General features: G+C 41.0%; 1 protein-coding gene across 14 annotated transcripts in view; it reads left to right on the forward strand.

The window, feature by feature from the left end:
• The window catches only part of NCKAP5 (NCK associated protein 5), a 974,611-nt gene that overhangs the window by 881,500 nt on the left and 70,701 nt on the right, over nucleotides 1-22,410 (forward strand). For all 14 annotated transcript variants that reach the window (XM_032411698.1, XM_032411742.1, XM_032411716.1 and 11 more), the window contains one exon: nucleotides 43-118. In XM_032411698.1, the coding sequence (XP_032267589.1) occupies nucleotides 43-118 (76 nt within the window). The remainder of the gene's footprint in view (nucleotides 1-42; nucleotides 119-22,410) is intronic.

Consider the following 22,410-nt stretch of genomic DNA (forward strand, 5'->3'; position numbering starts at 1 on the left):
CTATAATAAATAAGAACTTACAGTATTTTCTTGTTGCTGCAGATAAAAGAAGCAAGTAAAAACCTGCAAGAGGATGAAGATACAATTGCAGATTCCACATTTCAGAACCACATCATAGGTAAACATTTACGTCTTGGTACATCTTTATGGGTGATACTTTCTGAATGTGACCTTCTTTCAGACACAGTGTGTTCCTATAGAGCATGTCTCATGCCAGCCTCTATGAGGACTGGGTCTTAACTTCTTTTTTAAAAATATTTTATTTATTTATTTATTTATTTATTTATTTAAGAGAGAGAGAGAGAGCGCACAGGGGGAAGGTCAGAGAGGGAGAGAGAGAGAATCTCAGGCAGACTCCATGCTGAGTGCGGAGCCCTACGTGGGGCTCCAGCTCAGAACCCTGAGGTCATGATCGGAGCCAAAACCAAGAGTCAGACGCTTAACTGACAGTACCACCCAGGCGCCCCTAGGACTGGGTCTTAACTTCTCACACATGGTTACTTTTATCTTCTCAGACACTTTAAGCTACCAAAAAATAAGTAGTTCAAACAGGACCTATAAAGAAAACATAGGTGTTTTCAAAGGAACACACTGCAAACTGATGAGAAGCGAGTCCTTGTCAATATGAAATGAGAATAATACTGAGTATAAAAATTTCTCTGGGGAAAAGAATCAATTGTGAATCCATCTAGTTTCTCTAATTGTCTCAAGAAGCATTTTCACAACTACCATTGGTTAGACCTGAGGGATGGTATCTTTCTTAAATTGAATATTTTTTAATGGAATGTGTTTTACACACAGAACCAAGTAGATTTAGGTGCACCTGGCTTTGCCAAAACCTCACAACTTACTTTCTTCATCATTTCTGGGAGAACCCTGCCTGTCTCTGAAATAAGTTTGATTTGTCAGCTCTTTCTTAAAACTGTGCATCAGCCTAGATTGAAGGGACTCAGCTTCCCAACACAGAAAGACTTGCTGACCCTTTGCTGACCTGTTTTCAGCAGCCAGGAGGTAGCTGGTGACAGAGTGGTTGTCTGTGACTGTAATCCTTGTCAGGTGACGGAAGAGGTGATACCCTTAACTGTTCTGGGCCACTGTGGACGATTGCAGAATTCTTTTTTCCTCAGGCTCTCAGAAGAGCTGTGCATGGAAGCATGCTGATTATTTAGTGTTACACAAGATACCAAGGCGTGATGGAATAATTGCTACCACTCACATTCCGGTATAGCAGTTAATATTGAATCCCGCATTCGAGGGTATGACAGCCCCCCAGATTTTGGTTTCGGTGAGTGTCCCCGGCTCCTATGTCTTCAGCTGCCAGCTCGGAGCCCCTCAGTACTCTTAGAGCCGTGTTGGTACACTCTGGGCCTGCTTTTCTCACATACCCAGAAGTCTTCTGCAAACTCTAATTTACAGTTTATCTCAGAGAGTTATTGTACCCCCACAGCTTAATGAGACTGGCACACCATTATTCTTCTTTTCATTTGTAATTGAGGATACTAAAGATCTTAACAAACAGCTGAATGAGTGCAGTCTGAACAAGATTATTATTCCAAAAAGACATCCTTTATTATAGTTGTCAATGTAAAATGCTTAAATTGGTATCAGTTGTGTGTAGTTAGCTAATATGCAAGTTAAATACTGTTTAACAACCTTCAAACGTGACACTATGTGAAGCCCCGCTGAATCATCATTTTTTCCATAATGAGGTGTTCCTGGGCCTATGAAATAACATATATAAAGTTAGAGGCCGAATGTTTTTCCAAAGAAGTACAGTAATCTAACTATGCTTTAATAGACACGCAATTTTTTTAGATTTGCATTGTTCGACATGCTAGCTAGTAGCCATGGGTGACTATTTCAGGTTCAATTTAAATTAATTGAAACTATGTACAATTAAAAATTCAGTTCCTCCGTTTGCACTAGCCTCATTTCAAGTACTCAGTAGCCACGTATTCAGGGTGGTCTGTATGAACATTTCTGTCGTCACTCAAAGTTCTGTTGGAAAGTGCTCTTTTCGATTACTCTCATGGAAGTAAATTTGGACCATGTTTCTGACAGGGGGCTGACTTGGTCTGCGCGTAATGTAGATTTATCTCCTCAAACTAGGGAAGAATTGTATGATAAGCTGCTATTGGCTACAAGTAAAACAACAACAAGACGGACTAGCCGTTACACGTGAGTAATGAAGTCATTTAATCATCTTACACAATTAAAAATCTGGAGGAAAGTAAATACGAAAGAAGGCTAGCAGCTCAACGATGTCATCAAAAGCCCTGGCTTTTTGTCCTCATATCTGTTGCCTCTGGTTGCAGATTGATTCCCGCCACTCTAGGCATTCCATTTACATTCAAGGCACGAAGTATAAGGAAGAGTAAAAGCTCCTTCAGAATCCACCCCACAGACTCCCATCCTACACGTCATTAATGAGAACCAGATCATGAAACCAATCCTAGCTGCAAAGGATGCTGGGGCAGTCAGTATGTTGCTTCTATTTATTGCATGAGGTAGCAGAGAGAATGCGGTTGAGAATATTCCCTAGGTTAACCAGTCAACAAGATCACCACAACCAGCCTTCTAAAAGCTGCATCCATTTCAAGACTGAATGAGACTCAATAGATCAAGTGGTTATTTCTCTTTATTCCAGAAGAATGACTGAGAATATATATTTAGCACCCTGATAAACCAATATTCTTCATTTTGTCTAAACTAAGTGTTGTCACATAGCCTCACAATATTACATAACCATAGAAAGTTTTTTCACTCACAGCAACTGAGCAAATCCAAATATTTTATGCTTCTAACCAAATACCAGCTAATGTCTTTGACAAAAAAGAATAATCAGAACATTTGTGAACCCGAATGTTTGTATTTCTGTAGTTAAGGATAATCACGTTGGCTTAATCAAAATGTTATGAGTTGATTACAAGACAGACATTGTTAACTAAGCCTGCTCTGTATTGAAATTCAAGATTCATGAATTAAATAAAATAATACAACTAGATTTTTTCTTTAAAATCACCCTAAGAAATGTCAGACTTCCATGTTAATAAGCAACAAGAAAATGACTATTAGCCTGGCCTAATAGAAATGTTAACACAAATGATCACAAACCCCATATTTCTAATTGTTCTTTCCTGCTATTTAACTGTAATAGGTTCACCCTACTATGTATTATATTAATTATCTAATAGGATTAAATGATCAGTGGGAATTCAAATAACACTTTCATATTAAAAACACCGGCCAGTGATAGCATCAAAAATAATCGTCTAAGTGTAGGCAGAGGATCCGGAAATTCCTATAAAGTGGAGAAAATGTCTTTTAAGGAGTTTGAGGAAGAAACCAAGCAGAATTGAATGATATACAAGAAAACAAGGATTCATGGTAGACTCTAGTGAAGTGAAGGATGCATGTTGTTTGCTCCAAATTTTAAAGAGGTACAAAGAACGATCTGTCCAATAGCCCAATGGGCAAATACCCCAGTGCCCCATTGCAGCATGAAATCTGTTTACTCTCGCCTATTGGCTGGGTGTCTTCTTAGTCTCTTCTAAAGGAACCCTTCTGGCTCCTATCACCAGGGGAGAGCATGACAAAGGGCATGGTCTAGCCCTGAATCTGGCTTTCTTTGGGGAGCTCTGTGGAGTTGCATTGGTACTCCCCTACCCACCTCAGGAATTGCCTCCAAGGGATGTTTCTGTGGTCCTCCTTTTTCCATTTTTCCCCAAACTGGTCTTAGCTAGCAGCTAATATATTATGCAGGAAGATAGTAGGTGCTCAATAAGGAACCCCCTTTGACTTAATTATTAGACCATATACCAGTTTATTTCCATTTTCCCGAGGCATTTCATTTTCTTATTCCCTGTTCTCTCCTGGACTCTAGCTAGCTAATCTGGTAAACTAACTCATGTTGGTGGAGCAGTAGATTAAGAGGGTATTTTTTCAGGTCACATATTTGCATAATAACAAAGACTCAAGAAAAGTTTTACTTCTAGTTAAGAGGAACTCTTGAAACTTTTATTCAAGTTTTAGGCACTCAAATCACTGGTTTGAGCAAATTATAGGGTGAGGAAGAAAGGACAGAATCAACCTGCCTTCAGACACTGAATAGCACAAGAAGCAGTGCTAGGGAGGAAAAGTTATTTTGTCATATAACCCCGCTTTTGAAAGATAGCCTGCCTGAAAGCTAAGAAGTGGGGCAAAGCTGGGTTGAGCCAGGTAGAGGAGATTCACAGAACCAGCTACAATCACCATTTCACATAAATGTAATACATAGACCTTGTTCTCCTAACCTTTTTACACCCAACCATAAAACACCGAAGCCACATAGTATTGTGCCCAGTCTGGAGTTTGATAGAGGCAGAAGGGATAAAAGAGTCACATGCCACAAAGCTACTATTGTGACAGAATCTATATATCAGATTCCAGTGAAGGTCAATGAATGCAGCAGCTTCTTCACCCAACAGAGGAGAGAAGTCTTAGTATGATGACAAAATGTCTCTGGCTGTGGTTCTTAGGGCAGAAAGAGAAGGTCTCACAGACTCTTGATTCAAGAACCTCAGTTACATAGAGAGTAAGAACCAACACCTGGATAGTTTATCTCATCTGAATGGAAGGAGCTCTAAAACCTACTTTATTGTATTAATATTAATGACCTAATATAATATGGTCAGCAATTGTTATCCATATAGACTATACAGTTTGAATTATCCAGACCACAATTATTTTAAATCCAAGACAGGATTTCTATAGTTATTAGTACCAGTAGGGTTAGGTTCAGATGGAAGTGAATGAAACCCCAAAGTACAGTGGTTGAAATACAGGACAGAAATTTCTTATTGTCACGTAGGACAGTCCAGGGGAAGGTGATCCAGGCTGATAGGACAGGACCGGGCTCTTACTATCTTGTCCCTCTGGTTCGTATGTTTTCCATTCCCATGGTCACTTCATTGTTCAAGATGGCTATTAAAAAACCATCCACGTTCTAACCAGCAGGAAGAAGTGATAAGGAAGGATATGGTTCATCCCTTTATGAACACTTCCTAACAGTTGACCCATCCCTTCTGCCATTGGCCAGTACTTAGTACATAGAATGGGAAATGTGCCAGGCAGGAGGCCATATGTCCGGAAAAAAACAAAAACCAAACCACCACGAGGTTCTCTGGAAGAAAGGGAGAATGACTTTCAGAGGACATGTACCAATGTTAGCTGGCAGCCCACCCTCTACCATGGCTACCTCCTTGGTATAAACACACAAATTTTCACCACCATTTAAGAAAACCGCAGGAAATAAATTAGAACTGTTTTCGGAAAAGATAGAATTAATTCTAATGATTGATGCCTAGTTTTTGTCTTGCATGACTTGAATGACCACTTCCTATTAGCATAGTTTACCTTGAGTAACTTTTTGAGAAAATGTACTGAACTTGAGCTAGTTTGCCACCACCATATTTATGAGTAATGTATACTTGGTCACCCACAAAGTATGTAGAGGTTCAAATAAATCTTCTGTGGAATACAATGCATCTAGAATTTTCCTTTCTCTAGAATGAAAACCAAGAGGGTACCAGGGCTTCTACTATTGTAGCTGCCAATCAGTGAAAGTTCTTGATAATTATCTGTCTTATTTCAAGAATATTACCAATTTCCCCCACTGAGAAAATGTGGAAAAAAAAATAGAAATTTAATGTATATGGAATGACATTCATACTAAAAATAAAATTAAAGCATATCTCAGAAACTTGATCAGAATTTTACAGCTTTCTGAGTAGAAGGCTATTTAAGTCAAATGTCATATTTTGAATAGTGTACTGACATGCTTAGGCTCAATTGTAGAAAGGGTGAGCTATTGATGAAAACAAAATGAGAGTGGGACTAAATAATGTTCCGTTGACTACTAACAGACCGGCACTGAATGGGAAACTACTTAGATAATAATGCCTATGGATAAAGAATAGGATGAAGTAGTTTACATAATTTGGATTTCATATTAATACTTCCCAGGATGATGCTATTTCTACATTTCCAAACATACAAAATGACATCTAAGAGGTACTATAAAGTAATAGCCTGGGAAAGGAAACTTCACGTGACTACATGGAGTTCTCTCGTTTATAACTCCAAGTGACAAACTCCAAAGGGGAAGCTTTGCATCTGGAAGCCTGAAATATAAATTGCACCTGTCATGAAATAGATCCATGGAAATAGGACCATGTGGTTTCTTCTGACCAAGGACTGGAAATAGTAATAATTAATTTTCATCCACTGAATATCCATTATGTGGGAAGCCCTGTGCTTGGAACATCACATGTCATACATGTCATCCTCCTTATTTGTTCATTCCTTTGTGGCTGGTTCTCTGTTTTTGTCATCTATCAACTTTCTCTTTATACATACTTTCCTCTAATTACCAGAGATAGTCACTAGATAAATCTTTGGTAGAGACTTCTCTTTGTGAGCATACTAAAGCCTAGTCTATGACTCCCTTCCTCTGTTTTTGTTTTGTTTTGTTTTGTTTTCTCTAGTATTTGCTCCTATAGTTTGCACCAGGGAACTGAGTTCTATTTAGGTCAACAAGCCTATATTGAGCATCTTCTACAAGCCACGACCTGTGTTAAATACTGGAGATACGGGATGAATAAGACACAGTACCTGGACTCTGTGAACTGCAGTCTAAGAGGGAGATAGAAAAGCAAACAGATAATTCTGATACAATGTGATCACAGATAAGTTAGAGGCACACTCTGCATACATGTGAGTGTATGGAATAGGTGTGGAGTCCAGCTTTGGTAAAGCCCGGAATATTGGTTTTCATTTGTAAGGAAAAGACAAGAATGAGAGAATAAGGTATTGAAGTTAAAGAGAATTTTCCATTTATACCAATGGTTCCCAAACTTTGCTACACATTAGAATCCCCCCGGGAAGACTTTAAATACGCTGATGCTCAGGTCACACCCCATAACAAATCACAAGCTCTTGGGATAGGAGCCATGCATTAATATCTTTTTAAAGATCCCCAGGTGATTCTAGTGGGCAGTAAAGTTTGGGAACCACTGTCCTAAGTGTTAAGATTTCATCGGCAAAGGGGACAGGGAGATGTCTTTCAATTCAAGGGCAAGAGCATAAGCAAAAGAGATAGGAATGTGGCATACTGCAGGGGAGAGGAGTCAGCAGAAGACCTGCTTGGCTAGAGCTTGGCTGGAGTAGAGAGTAATTTTTGAAGATGAGGTACAGACAGAGTTGGTTTTGTGGAGACCATGAAAGCCAGGCTTAGATGTTTGAACTTTAGCCTACAGAAGTAATACACAGACTGTGGAGATTTTTTAAAGGAAGACTAACCTGATAAAAAGTGGCGGCTATGCAATCACTATGATGCTCACATTCCAACTTTTCAAATCAAAACACATTTTTATTTTCTCTCATTTAGCCTTGGACCAAGCAAATGCACTATAGTCAAATGCACCATATTGTTTCCTCCTGTGATGTGCTGTGATGAATAGAATCATGTATTTACATGAAAGGGTGGACATCCAGGAATACGTAAGGGTTGCCAAAGGGCTCTCTGCCCCAAAAGATCTCTCCTGATAGCCTATTAGAATGTATCTGAATTTCCTACCTATTGGTAATTCCTTTGGGTAAAGGTGCTCAAGTTACTTGTTATACTACACCTGGTCTCTGGAAAGGGCAGACATTGAGTATCACTGACTGATAGCAGCAGTGCATTTCTCAGCTGGGTACCAGCAAGACCCTAAAGGGATGAGTCATCAAGCTGGTACGTTCTCCTTCCAGGGAACTGAAAAGCAGAAGGAATGATTTGACATTTAGGAAAGGTGAGAGTGATATTCCTCAGATGGGGAAGCTCAGCTGCTAGGGGCAGAGGCAGACATGAAGCCCTAGGGGCTGGCGTGAATTAACCCAAGTACTAGAAGGGGACAGGGCTCACTGAATAAGCAGTGGTGGACACATTAAATAATTTTTGCCTTTTTTCCCACCTTTTTTGAAGGCCTATTGCTCTATAGCACAAAGGTGGAGAATCTGAAATAGCTGTACAGTGACTTCTTTTTGTACAGTTCCCTCGATTTTTCAGAAGGCAGTTAATTCACTTAAAGTAAACATAAGAATGTGTGTGTAACTTATGGCATAGTAAGGAATAGGTAGGGGTCAAAACAAAGGCAAAGAACAGAGTGCCTCAGCCCCAGAAAGCTGCCCAAATGTGACAGAAAATTCTGAAAGAAGTAAGACGATGATATATATTACCTTAATATCTACCATTTATTAAAAGCTTTCTAAATGCTGGGCACTGGCCAGAGTGTTTTATGTATGTTGCCTTGTTTTATCTTTACGTCAACCCCACAAGTTATGTACTAAGGTCATCCTTTGCAGGTAGGGAAGAGGATGTCCTGAAAAGTTACATACTTTGCTCAGCAACATGACTGGTATGGAGTGGAGCCAACATCCAAACCCAGCCTAGTCCATAGCTGTGAATTAAATAAACCCCTGAGAATGCTAAATGATGGCCAGGTACTTTTTTGGTCACCTTGCAGTCACCACAGTTCAAGAATCCGTTTAGTGGATTGCTTGGTCAGGGGTTGCAAACTCAAATAAGCCCCTGGGTCCAAGAGTGAGACAGGCCCAGACTTGACATACGCAAGCATATATTACATGAGTGAGGAATGGAGAGAATATGACCCACCCTGGGGGAGTAGCTACTTGTCAATTCCAGTTGTCACTGTAGAAGGCTGGCCCTATGTAACCAAGTCTCCATTTTTCACCAGACATATGATACATTTTAAAATGTGGGCTCAGTTGTAAAAAGCTAATCTTCAGAGACTTTCCTTTATCTGGCAATATTTCAAATTAGAATTTCAAAGTCCTTTCCCAGAACTTTACATCTAAAAGTATAGAATATAATATAAAAATACACATATTTTTCTTAAAAGCATGGTTGAGCTGCCTACAAGGAATGTGTCAGAGGCATGGACAGCAAGAGAGCTTGATTTCCTGGGGGCGGGGGGAGGGGGCACAGAGTGCTATGAGTAGCACTTTCCCACTTTCCCATGGCCTATGTACTAGTCTCGATGACCTAGGGCTAGGGTGACCAGCTGTCTTAGTTTGCCTGGACATTCTTGGTGTTAACACTGAAAGTCCCTGAGACCTGGAGGACCTGGAACAGTTGTCACCTTCCCTGGAGCCTGGTGTTAAGGAGCTTAACTGTTGACATAATGAAAGCCTAGGGCCTCAGGTTGAGATGTTAGATCAAACACATCCCTTCCCCACCAGCATCAAGCTGGATTCCCAAGAGCAGTGGCAATAAACCCAGAGGAAGATTGCCAAACCCAGAGGAAGACTGCAAGCATAAGCTCCTAACGCAGCCTCAACTCAGTCTGAACTCTAGCTGAAGAAAGGGGAAAAAAAAAGAAAAAGAAAAAAAGTCTCTTCTGAAGATTCTAAATCCTTAGCTCACATTCCTGTGGATCAAGGCACTAATTCAGTCTCTGTGTCCCTTAAATCCCCCAAGCTTGAATTTTTTTTTAAATGTTCTGAGTTGTGCTTTTAAATACTCCAGAGAAGAAACTGGAAGAGGGAATAGTTGAAACATGAATGGCAGAATATTAAAATCTTTTGAGCTGGGCAATCCCACTGTTTGAGAATATTTGAAATTTATCATAATGAAAAGTTTTAAATAATGCAGACTCAAGTTGATAGTGCTTGCAGGAATATGGCAGAACTCAACTCAAATCCTCTCTTGATGTGGCCACTCTGAACTTTACACACAGATAAAGTTCCAAGGAAGATTAACTCACAATAGAAAATCACTAAAAAGAGGAAACAACGACTTCATTAGCAAGTGGCAGGGGAAAAAAAAGGCAAGTTATAGAATAAGTCCTGCAAAGACTGCAGAATTGGGAATTATCCAGTAGAGAATATAAAATAAAAATATTTAATGTATTTAAAGTAAACACAAGTGGAAATGAACACTAACAAAGGAACTAACAAATGAACAGTCTGATACCAAAAAAGAATACAACAGAACTTCAAAAAATTAAAAACTGTTAGTACTGATTACCACTGATGAGAGCATTATTTAACGAAAAGACAGTTGAACAATTACAGAAAATGTGTCACAGAGAATCAAGGGGGCAGATTAATGAAAGAGAGGGTGAAATAATTAAGTAAGAGGTGATAAAATCCACATGTATCTAATTGTACCTGAGGAAGGGAGTGGAATGAATAGGGTAAACATAATATTAAAAGAATTAATGACTAAAAATTTGCAAAATTAAAGAAAGTTACCAATCCTCAGTTTCAGGAAGCCAAATTAGTTCCAAGCAAGATAAATAAAAGGAAATCTACACATTAGGATAGTGATTTTATTTCCTTTGGATATATACCCAGAGGTGGGATTGCTGGATTGTAGGATACCTCTATTTGGAAATAAAATCACTATCTAAAAGAGATATCTGCACATCCACATTCATTGCCACATTCTTCCCAATAGCCAAGATACAGAAATAATCTAAGTGCCTATCAACAGATGAACAGATAAAGAAATTGTGGTATGTACGTATGTATGTGTGTGTGTGTGTGTGTGTGTGTGCGCGCATATATACACATATATATATATTGTCTTTATTCATTTTATTTGTATAGTTTTACCACACTGTAGCTTACACATTATACAAACAGAACCATACTGTAAGTATTCTATTGCATTTGGCATTTTTAATCAACATTATTTCTGTGATGAACCTATGATGGTACATGCAACTGCTATCCATTAATTTTCACTGCTGTATAGTATTCCATAGCATAAATATATCAAAATTTAGCCTTTCTACTGTTGATGAACATTTGGGTTGGTTTCCACTTTTTGCTATTATGACAATGTTGCTATGGTCACTATGGCATATAGTCCCTGATATACTTACCAGGAGTTTTTGAATGGCCATGTCTTTTAAACTTTTTTGACTAGCATCCACAGTGATAAATGTTTACATCATAAACCAATACAACTCTGGAGATGTGCCTAGACATAAATGTAATGAAAATGTCATAATTTTTTTTTTTTACTACAAAAACAAAAATAACATAGAAAGTTGATGCGTAACATGAAATTCAACAGCAATATGGTTTCCCTTTGGTGAGGTAGTAACAGGAGAAGGATATAACCAAAGAGGAGCACAAGAGTGGCTTAAAAACACGCTTATGTTATTAAGGTGGGTTATGGGTGTTCTTTCATGGTGATTATTTAAATGAATTTATTTGTAGTATACACTCCTGTATTTATAGTGTGTTTCACAATTTTTTTAAAAAAAGATAAAAATTAAAGTACCATCCAAAGTAAAACACAAATATATTTTGGCAATATATAGTCTCTGTGGGCTGAATGGGCCATCCTGCTTATCCTTCTGATCTATGCCATACATCCCTCACCCTGCTCCATTCCCACCTACCATTTGGCTGGCCCATTGGCATTTCCAGAAGAGAGACTGGCCAGGAGAAAAAGGAGAGGGGAGGAAGGGAAAGCAGCCCTGACCACCCATATAGAGTTACCCATCATCAATTCTGAAGCACATCAGGTGTCAGAGGAGTAAGTTAGAAACAGAGATTGTGGGCAACTCTTAAAGTTGTATCTTTTCCTCCTCCATGTTACCACAGATAATTCTGAGTTGGCCACATGTTATGAATCGGCTCAACTGTCTGTGCCTTAAGTGTTGTTAAAGCCAGCAGTTCTAAACTATTCGCATGAAGGGAATGAAAAACTAGTGACTGAGAAGTAACAGTGATTTGAGAGGAAGGACGAAGGAAGGGAGGGAGGGAGGGAGGGAAGGAGGAAGAAAAAAAGGAGGGAAGGAAGGAGGGAGAAAAAAAGAAGGAAAGAAGAAGGAAGGAAGGAAAAGCTTGCCAGGGAGGAGCCTGTAGCTTTTCAGAACCTTGGAAGGCACTGTCCCTCTTGTAAGAGCTCAATCTTATATACCTAATGAAAAACTGCCTCAAATTAAGGTTATCAGCACACTCAGTCCACCAGGAATCCCAGTGATACGTTCATTAAGTCTGGCACATTGGAGCAAGTGTTTTAGCACGAAGGAGGTGTAGAGTGCCAGAATGATAGATCAGGTGAGGGCTATGGCACACTGTAGAGATGAAAATTGAGCTGTGTGTTGAAATATGCAACTAAGGAAGAAAGGAGGAAACATGATCTTGGAAACAGGGTGCTCTTGAACAAATCCATATTCAAGAGACATCCTAGAGAAGAGAACAAGATGTAGAGAAAGGAAAGCATCTCAGTGAATCTGTTAAACATGGAGCATTTTGGAGCACTTTTTAATGAGTCATACATATGCAAGTAGGGCTTAAGTGTTTGAAAGAGAAGCCCCCATTTGTGAAAACAGTAGTGCCTGAGAAAATAACTTACCAATGTCAGTGTTAATTTCTTCCATCAGCCCATTGATAGAATTTGAGAAGAGTCATTTAGCAATCATCTTATCAGCAGTCCAGTACCTCTCCACTCACTTTGCACAGGATCAGATAAAAGGATGATGTTTGCTTTATCTTCGGTTTGCCACCCTGGCATGGCTAAAAGCTTTTCCGGAAGGGAGAAGAACAAACTGAGAGGTTACCAGGTATGAAACACTGTCACAGCCAAACCAGCAGCACTGAATCAATTTCCAATATGTTTCTTCTGTAGCTAAAACCTATACTCTGGAAATGTTACTGTTTGATTATAAAAGCAGGAGGAATTTGAAGAGAGACTTTCATGCCACCTTGATAAACAGTCTCTGTCTGTAACTCGATTGTGTCAACTCCCAAACAGAGGGGAAATATGCTTTAAGGTGACTTTCTGCCCATTTGAAACTCAGCCCTGTGTTCTGCCTTCAGAGCCCATTTGGAAGGAATCCTATGTGTGTAAGAACACATTTGGAGTGGGCATCGTCTGTCCTGCTTCTGCATGAATGGATTGCATTTCCAAGGGTGTTATTTCTCCTCACCACTGACCCAGTCACTGGAATGTTTCCCTGATGGCAAAAGTATTTGTGTATAATTTGGCTTCAAGACAGGTCTCTTTCCTATGTAACTCATAATTTAAAAAAATAAAAGCACTTCTAGGATGCTGGGTTACAATTGACTCCAATTTTAAAAGAAGAAAAGTGGCAAGGAAGAGGCAGTGACCTGAGGAATGAATGAAACCAGGGTCCAAAGCCCAGTTTGGGATTTTATGACTTAGTACAAAATGCTGCATCTCTCTGTTTCCTCAATCATCAGATGAATGACTTATTTTAGATATTCTCTAATGTTTTTGCTTTTGTTGTTGTTGTTGTTGTTCCTGGCCCAACTTCTAATACTCTTTGAGGGAGTGGAGGTATCCCTGAATTTCAAGATGCCTGTCCACGTCAAGTTCCCACTTCTCGTGAATCTGTGGGAAGACGGGGTTTCAATCATGGGATCTGAGTAAACTAGAAATTGGCAAAATGTATTAAACGATTTCTGGGCCAGACTTAGTCATCATCTGTCACAATAGCATCACTACCATGCATTTACCTAAAGTTTTGCATTTTTTTAGAGTGCTTCCTTGGATCCCCTCCACAATCTCCCAGCCAAGGGTTTGCAGTCACATAGACCTATGCTCCAGATTCCATGATTCCGCTTTGCCGCCTAACAGATGCTGTGATCTTGATCAAGCTCCTGAATCTCTCTAAGCCTCCATTCTGCCATCTGCCAAATGGAGATAACAGAAAGACTTACCTTGAGGTGTTGTGATGAGCATGAAATGAGTGTTTTTGCAGATGAGTGCTTGACAGCTATCCCAGGAACTAGCAAGGACTCAATTGTTGGTCTTCATTGTTAGTGTGGTTATTATTAAGATGGGTATGGGTAAAGTATAGGTAGCTATGGATATCATCTTTCTTCTTTTTTTTTTTTTTAAAGTTGTACTCATGGCTATGATTTATTACAGTGAAGGATACAAAACAAAATCAGCAAAGGGAAACGTCACATGGGGCAGCATCAGGAGGTAATGAGGCACAGGCTTCCAGTGGGGTCACACACAACATGCTAGATTCCCCCCGGCAACAAGTTATGACAACACATGTGAAATGTTATCTACCTGAGAAGCTCATTAGAGACTCAGAGCCCAGGGTTTTATTGGGGGCTAGTCACACAGGTACCATCTTGCCTAGTGCACGTTAAAATCCCGTATTCCCCAAAGGAAAGCATGTGTTCAGCCTAAACCACATTGTTTATATGAACAATTTAGGCCACAGTGAGCCACTCTTCTCAGTTAGGGTGGTGTGAGCCCTCTTGAAATCCAAGTTCCCAGGTGCTAGTGAAGGGCCAGCCTTGCAATCAGGCCTTGCTAAAGGTAAGCCTTTGCAGACCTGCTATGCTAACTCTTTTCTTCACAATCTGTCACCTTGGCTCTTGTCTGAAACATCTTTACAGCAAAATTACTACCAGTAGGACGCCATACAGCAGTATGAGACTAAACTGTTGACTTCAGTAACTCAGAGGTTCTCAAGTAAGTTGAAGCTGACCTGAATGCCTCCATCTAGGGCTGAGATACGGTCATGGTAGTCACTGATAGTGTCATTCCCATGGACACATGAAGGACATTCCCATGGACAGTCCATGGTACTTTTGGACACACACAAAGACTTTACAATCGTTAAGGTACTCCAGACAGGACAAACATTAGTCAGATGTATGGGTTAATGGGCCCCGAATATGGCTGCCCACCATGGAGCTTCTAACCCTATGATTGCCAATCTAGTCAGAAATAATTCAGGTTAGTCCTTGGTTTCAGAGACACTGCCTTCAGCTCCAAACAGCTCTACTTGTCCATGGCATCAGCATCATCATCAATGTCATGAGTATAGATGACATTCATAAGTGTCCTGTGTGGAAAATACAGGAGCAGGGCCACCTTCACTGACTTGTGATTGATGCTGTCAGCTATGACCATGGGCACAGCAGTTTGAACTCAAGGTCCTCGCAGCAGCTTGGAAAGGTAGCCTGGGGAGTTTTCATTCAGGAAAGAGGGAAAATGTCTGAAAAAAAAGATAATTCCCTTCCCACCTCACCCCCACATCTCCCCCAGGCATTGGGGTTTGCTTCCCCCCATTGGTACAAAGTCAGTGTGCTGCAGTTAGTAATCAAACTTTACCTTTTTCTCATCTATAAATTCTTACCAAGATTTTTTGTCTAGACTGTTTGTATGTAAGAGGGACAAAAGAATTTTCACCAAAAAATATTTTTATACAAATTATTCAGAAAGAGGCATCATGTTCAGGACAAACTCTTGAATTTTAAAACGTTTTCAAAATGGGTTTATATAACCTCTTACCCACTTTGTCCTGATTATTTATGCAGTAAGCAGCCTAAAAAGCCTAGCCCAGATTTCTGGGGACAGCTGCATTTAACCCTCAAACTGCACTAAAGTCTGTGTACCAAGAGAAAGGTGAGAGAAGTAGTCAGGGTATCTGTCCATTGTTGCAAAACAATTAATCTGGATATCCTCTTTCTGAACAGTGAAGAAAGTGAGTCACAGTGAGGTTTTCTGTCTATAATTCACCACACGGTAGTGACGGGATTCATACTGAAAACTAATATGATTTAAGGAGGATTGGATTTGGTCATAGAAGTTCCCGGATGTACATCTCACACATGGAGAGAAAGGCCTAAGATGGCTTTCTGTTGCTCCAGCAAGTTCTCAAGTACTGCATCCCCCACATGCTGCCAGTGGACCTAATGCACAACCACCAGTCACGTGCGGTGTCCCACCCGAGCCTCTTCCTCTCCCTGGGTCCTCATGCACTGGTTGTACATTTGATAAATTCCAGTGTGTCAGAAAGGGCTAATGGGCAAACCTAGAGCTTCTCCACTGGGAGGGGTGAGGCAGTTTCATTTTCTGGTACTCAAACCTCAGGGCACAGCCATAAACCAAGTTCCGTCAGTTACTAATGATTTATGAGGCACTGACTCCGTTCCAGACACCATGCTGGACAAACATAGACACTGCGCAGGCTTTGCATTTGGTAAGCTCAGCCGATCTGATTTGGAACCAGAAGCCTTAGTCACATCTCTTTCTTAAAACTTCCGTTGAAGATTGAATCATCCAATATGTTCCTCGTAGGTCAATTTCCCCGACCCTTTTTTAAGAAATTACGTTGGACATTACCGAAAGAAACTTGATGGCTGTAGATAATCCTGTCATTGTAAATAATCAAGAACTTATATGCCTTAGTAGTTCCTAAATTATGTGAACTTACTCTTCTTGACATACTGGCAAAGACAAATAATTTCTTTAAAACAGAGGGTGTGCAGAGCCACTGTTTAAATGCCAGCTCTGCTGCTAGTTACTGGCCTACTTCTTCAGGGAGATATTTGCATGCTGGATTCACCTGGGCACTTGGCCTGTGATGCAGAGAAGTCGGGAAGCTTAGAGGGGCATTACTTCCTTATAAAACGTCCCCAGGTATTACAATATGGGGTGGCAATGCCCGCTTATATGATCACTACATTACTTTTAGTAAGGTTTACGCCCGTGTGCATTGTTGTTTTATTTTTAAAAACTAGTAAGATGGCTTTTGTTAATTCTTTATAGTGTTTTTCAGGATTCCAGTGATAGTTGCAACAGTTTAGTTTGGGGGTCTCCCAGAAGAAGGCCCTGTGAAAAGGATTTAAGGACAAGTCAATTATCAGGAAGTCCAGGAACAACTAGTAGGAGAAGTCAGATAGAGGAGGTAGACCAGCCAATGAAAAGTGGGTTCTCATGCCAACTACCACCAGGACTGGCCACAGAATTCCCATAGCCTAGTGCAAAATCAAATGCAGGGCCCCTTGTCCAAAAGTTATTAAGCATTTCAAAATGGCGACTGCAGGGCACAGGTCACACTACACAGGCCACACACACATGCTGGTTACCTGGTTATCACTGTAGGGGACAGAAGCTTAACCTCAGAAAAACTCTAGGGTGTAGCACCTAGGTCTCAGAGTTTCCCCACCTGAGAGTGAGGGAGCTGGGTATTCGTCACTACCTCCCATCACTGATTAGTCAAGGGCTGATGCTGGGGCTGTTACCTTCAGGCAAAGAGATGCAGCTACTGGTAAATTGGAAGTTCAGCGGGGGCACACTCAAGTAGTAAGTCTCTAGAAGGTGAATGGGCCAGCAACTGCCAGCATGCTGTGCAGATACCAGGGGATCTCCTGGTACCCCAGGCCAGCACCAGGTGTCTCGAAAAGTGAGCTACCTGTTGAAGGGGCAGCTACTAAAGATCCCCCTCTTTAAAAGTAATATCCCCTAAAGCCTTTGCTTTCTACCTGCTTTCTAGTCATTTCTTCAATCACCAAGATAGCCATCATTTTCTATATATGAAAGTTCCACTATGCTTTTAAAAGGGGCTGGGGGAATTTGCAATCCTGCATACTTAAAATCCAGGCACATTCATTTTCTATGCTGCTAGACAAGCTATTTCTTCCCCCATGAGCCTCATTTATGTCATCTGGGAAGAAGTTTTAGAATTATTCTCTATTTCCATAAGGTTTGAGAAGTCTACATCAGGAAAATGTTGGGAAAGCAGTTTTAAAACAATGATTTCTTTCCTAAGTAACAGTGATGTCTCTCAAAGCTTCGGGGTTTGGGGGGTGGGGGTATTAGCAGGATAGTTTCCATTAAGCTCATCTTAAATAGGCCATCTTGCATGTGTTTATTTGAAAGGAGTATAAAAATTATCTTTTAATTAGAAAATGTCCCCTCTCCCCCACAAATACACATTTTGGCTTTTTCATTGTTACTGTGTGCCACAAACAACAGCTCCTTAATAACTGTGATGGTTAATTTTGTGTGTCAACTTCACTGGGCCACAGGACGCCGAGGGACTTGATCAAACACATTCTTGATGTTTCTGTGAGGACTTTTTTGGATAAGATTGACATTTAAATTGGCAGGTGGAGTAAAGCAGATTGCCCTTCTTAATGTAGTGGGCTTCATCCATCAGCTGGAGGCCCAAACAGAAAAAAAAAAAAAAAAAAAGACTGGCGCCACCCAAAGTAAGAGAGAATTCTCCTCCTAGCCTGACTGCCTCAGAGCTGGGATGTCAGTTTTTCCCTGCCTTCCGACTAGAAATGACTGAAATAATAACTCTTCCTGGGTCTCAAGCATGCTGGCCTTTGCACTGGAACCACACTGACAGCTGTCCTGGTTCTCAGGCCTTAGGACTTTGAGTGGAACTAAACCATTAGCTCTCCTGGGTCTCCAGCTTGCCTACTCTCCCTGCAGACCTTGGGACTGGCCAGCCTCCATAATTGCATAAGCCAATTCCTTATAACACACACACACACACACACACACACACACACACACACACACACACACTACTAGTTCTGTTTCTCTATAGAAACCTAATACAATTACATGTAATTAGATTTTAACAGGATGATTAGAATATCAGCTAGTTAGAGGAAGTTGAACGGCTGTCATCTGGGCAGATGACTACAGATTTCAGTTTGCTTCACCCAGGCCAAGGAAAAATGAGCAGGTGAACTTATCCTATAAACTGGGTAGGGGCTGGGGAGACTGCAGATGCCAGGGGTCAAAATATCAGGCAGCCTACATCATCACCATTTATGTAAAACAGTAGAGCAGGTGGCCCTAGTGGCCCCCGGTTACTGAAGGGCTAGCACTTTCACAGGAGCAAACAAAGCTAGACATTTTTACTTCAACTGAATCTGGAATCAGAACTCATTCAGATGTCTGTAAGATGTGAACTTCCTCATAGAGGTGTGAGCCCTCTGCAGAGGAGCTCCCCTCACCCCAACGGGGGCAAAGATTCAAGAGGTCTGTGCATGAGCAAAGGGCCCAAGGCTCCTGGAAATCTGCATGCATGTGCATGGCATATTTATTCATTACACAGTAATAGATCCCTATTAGAGAGAATTTGTGTTTTAGAGCAAAGCTCCTCTAAGGACAAAAATGATGATTTCAGGCGTTCATGAGATGCTCCTGCTGAAACCAGTGGGAGTTGCTGTCCATGTAAATAATTATGCTGACTCCCCAGAGTCGTGGATGACAATTAGTCCACTGTGCAATTTGCATGTTGCTCTGCTCTACAAGAAGACGGGGCTGCCAGGGAACAGGGTTAAATGGCCTTCTTCCCCTCAAACCAGCATGTCCAGGATTCCATGATGGGTGAGGTGCTGTGCTGAATTTGCGCTAGGTCTTCATTTATAGATATAACTTGTGTAGAGTGTCGTAATGAAACTGCCAGACAGAAGAGCAATCCACTGTGCACGGAGTGAGAAATTCCTATTGTTCACCGACCTCCTAATGAGACAGTGACATCTTAGAGTCACATACACGTACCTGCTCCTGCTTCCTTAATTGCACAGGGATCCTTGAATCCAGTCAGATTTTGCATCAAGCATGTGAACCCTGCCAGGTTAAGTGAAGTGTCCCGGGATGATGGAGGTCTTGGAGTAGGATCAGACGCAGGCTGTGGGGCACATGCCTTGATTCAAAGTAAGCCATACCCCACTAGTGAGTCTGTATTTACAAGGATAATAAACTCCACGTGTAGGGTGACGTTCTGTAGGCATATGGAATAGAAGGTGAGAGGGATTCTTCAGAAACAAATGGGGTGAACTGTGTCATTCAGAGCAAAGCCACTCCTTCCCCTGCACATTTAAGCAGATTTAGCTGTCAAAAACCTTTGAAGCTCTGGCGCGTTCTACTCTGCCACAGTCCTCAGGTTCCCACAGAAAGATCCACTCAACCGCTGCCTTATTCTTCCTTATTCTGTTCCATCCCTGACCCTTTCCCAATCTGCTGGGGAGAGGGAAGGCCTGGGGATCACTGAGTGTCCTATGACTTGCTTGAGCTTGCCAGAGACATTTCCAGCCTTTATCTCCTGAAGTTCTTTCAGCTGTCTTTAGCTTCCTCCATAACCCCACCTTCAATAACACTGTCTGTTGTAGCTTTTCTTTCTGCTCCCCCAGCGACTCTGTTTGCAAACAAAATCTCCAAGCTTAGCTCCAGATGTCTCAGCATGACCTCCAACATCATGATTCCATTCAGCCTCCTCATCCCCTCTTCCTCACCATGGTGGCTTCCTCATTAGGATCCTTTCCCCATACTCTAACTTGGCTCCTTATTTTAAAGGCCTTCCCCCATTACTCCCAATTCTTCACATTTAGAAAAACAAGAGTCTTCCTTGATGCCTCTTTCATCTCTTTCCTCTGGTCTTGCGGAGAGAGAGACACATGGTCTAAAGAATCAATAGCACATTCAATATTATTCAATGTGCATTCAATACATTCAATAATGTATGTCTGTTGGAAGGCCATGTTATGACAGTTGCCCTAGATGGTACCAACATATATTCTTGATAACATCTTTTGAATTTTTATATATTGGCCTTGGTTCAAAATGATTGCAGCTTCTCATCAGATTTTCTGTCAAGTCTTGTTTACTTTTCCTGAACACCAAAGAAAGGCCAAAAATATGTAAGATTCGAACTTAAAATCCAGAGTCAGAGGTGCTAAACTGATTCCTGAGCCTTCATATCTTTCATACCACTTCCCTAACTTTTCAGGAATCCAAATAATGTAGTGTAAGCAGCACTGAGCCCAGAAGCAGTACACCTAAGTTCCCATTACAGTTTTGTCCCTTATTAATTAAGCAGATTATTGCCTGGGTTTCTCTATCTGTAAATTGGATATACTGGCTGCTTCCTTCCCCAGCTCAGCACATGATTGTCAGGAAAATTGAAGGATCAAGTTCATGGCAGCACATCTTAGATGTAAGATGGGCCTGAGGTACAAGGGATTCCTTTTACCAGGTCTGGGGCTCTGCTAGTTACTAAAGCCACAATCATCCACCAGCCAGTTCTCTTTCCCCATTTCAATTGGAACTCTGGTTGAAACAATGCCCTGTGTAGCTAAGCAGATATTTGAGGATTTTTTTTCATCTTATCTCTCTTATTCATCTTTTTTAAGGAAAAAAAGACTATCTTTATGACACTCTTGCATTAAAAGCCCAAAGGCCAGAACCTTCTCTTTGGATCTGTTATGGAGAATGAATACGGCTGGTGAGAGCCAGAGGCCTGGGGGTAGGGTTTGATAGTGTGTTGATGGTAGATGTGGAAAAAGTATTTGAAAAGGACAGTCTTTTTGAACATGAGGTTATTTAGAAAGTGAGATTGAAGAGGGAAAAGAGAAGAAAGTCTGCATCACACTAAATAGGTTTTAAGGTTGATCAGACTATGTATTTATTTTAAACGATACCTATAAAGCCTCATTGGAAAGGAAGTCCTGAAAAAAAAAAATCTCCCTACTTGGTTATAAATGGCTTACTGGATTCCATAATGGGGTGGTTATTGAATTAGAAAAAAAAAAAAAAAAAAAAGATGATAAATACCAGAAGCTTGAAGCTCGAAGATGAATATCTTCTCAGCAACATCTTGGAATTTGATCTGAAGAGGGAAAGTGGGGTATGGTCTCGGTAGTTGTCCAAGTAGCAGAAAGAGCTGTTGACTTGGAGTGAGAAGACATGACTTTGAATCCTGGCTGCCGTATGTGTACTTGTTTCCTGAGAGATACAGGCTGCCTGTTTGTGTTCTCATCTGTAAAGTAGAGATTACCACTGAGGCATAGTGTTGCTGTAAGATTCAGTTGAAATAATGACTAAGAAAGAATACAGCAGATATTATGTTTGGCTTCCCAATATTCATTTCCACATCAAGGGTACAATGTTATTAGGACACTTCTGGTAAATTTCCCTGCAAGCAATTGGCCTAGGAAGCTAGGCTCCGGGCCAGTCAATGAATGGCCATCCCCAAGTGACACGGATTGGCCCAGTAATAAGCTTGTGACCTCATTTGGCTCATTTTTAGGGGGCAGAGTGGCTGGAGATGCAGAGAGAAATCACACAAAGAGCCAGCTTCTCTTTTTCTCTAGACCTGGGAGTGTACAGCTGATGGGTGGGGAGCCACTAGACCCAGCTCCTACCGGCATGAAGCCAAAGCTGATACACAGCATGTGCAGAGCCAAGACAGCTGCAGGGGAGGGGAGACAGAGGCCCTAGATGAAGGCAGCCCTGAAGCTTGCTCTACTTCTGGACCATGAGCTAATGTTTAATGTGTGACTATCCACCCGAAGCATCCTTACTGATTCAGAGTGCTTGGCAAACTGAGGACAGAGGACAATACTAGAATCATGTAGCCGTCAGCCCTGCAAGCTTTGTGGTTTGTATAGGCCTTGCTCCAAATCTTGGCTCTCCTACTTGTAGCTATATGACCATGGGCAACTTTATTTACCTTCTTAAATCTCCGTTTCCTTGTATGTAAAATGTGTCCACTGCATTATTTTATCATGATCTGATGCAAGTAAAGCATTTACCCTGTGGTAAACAAACAGCAA

Source organism: Phoca vitulina, unplaced genomic scaffold (assembly GCF_004348235.1).
Source record: "Phoca vitulina isolate PV1807 unplaced genomic scaffold, GSC_HSeal_1.0 scaffold1, whole genome shotgun sequence".
NCBI classification, from domain to species: Eukaryota; Metazoa; Chordata; class Mammalia; order Carnivora; family Phocidae; genus Phoca; species Phoca vitulina.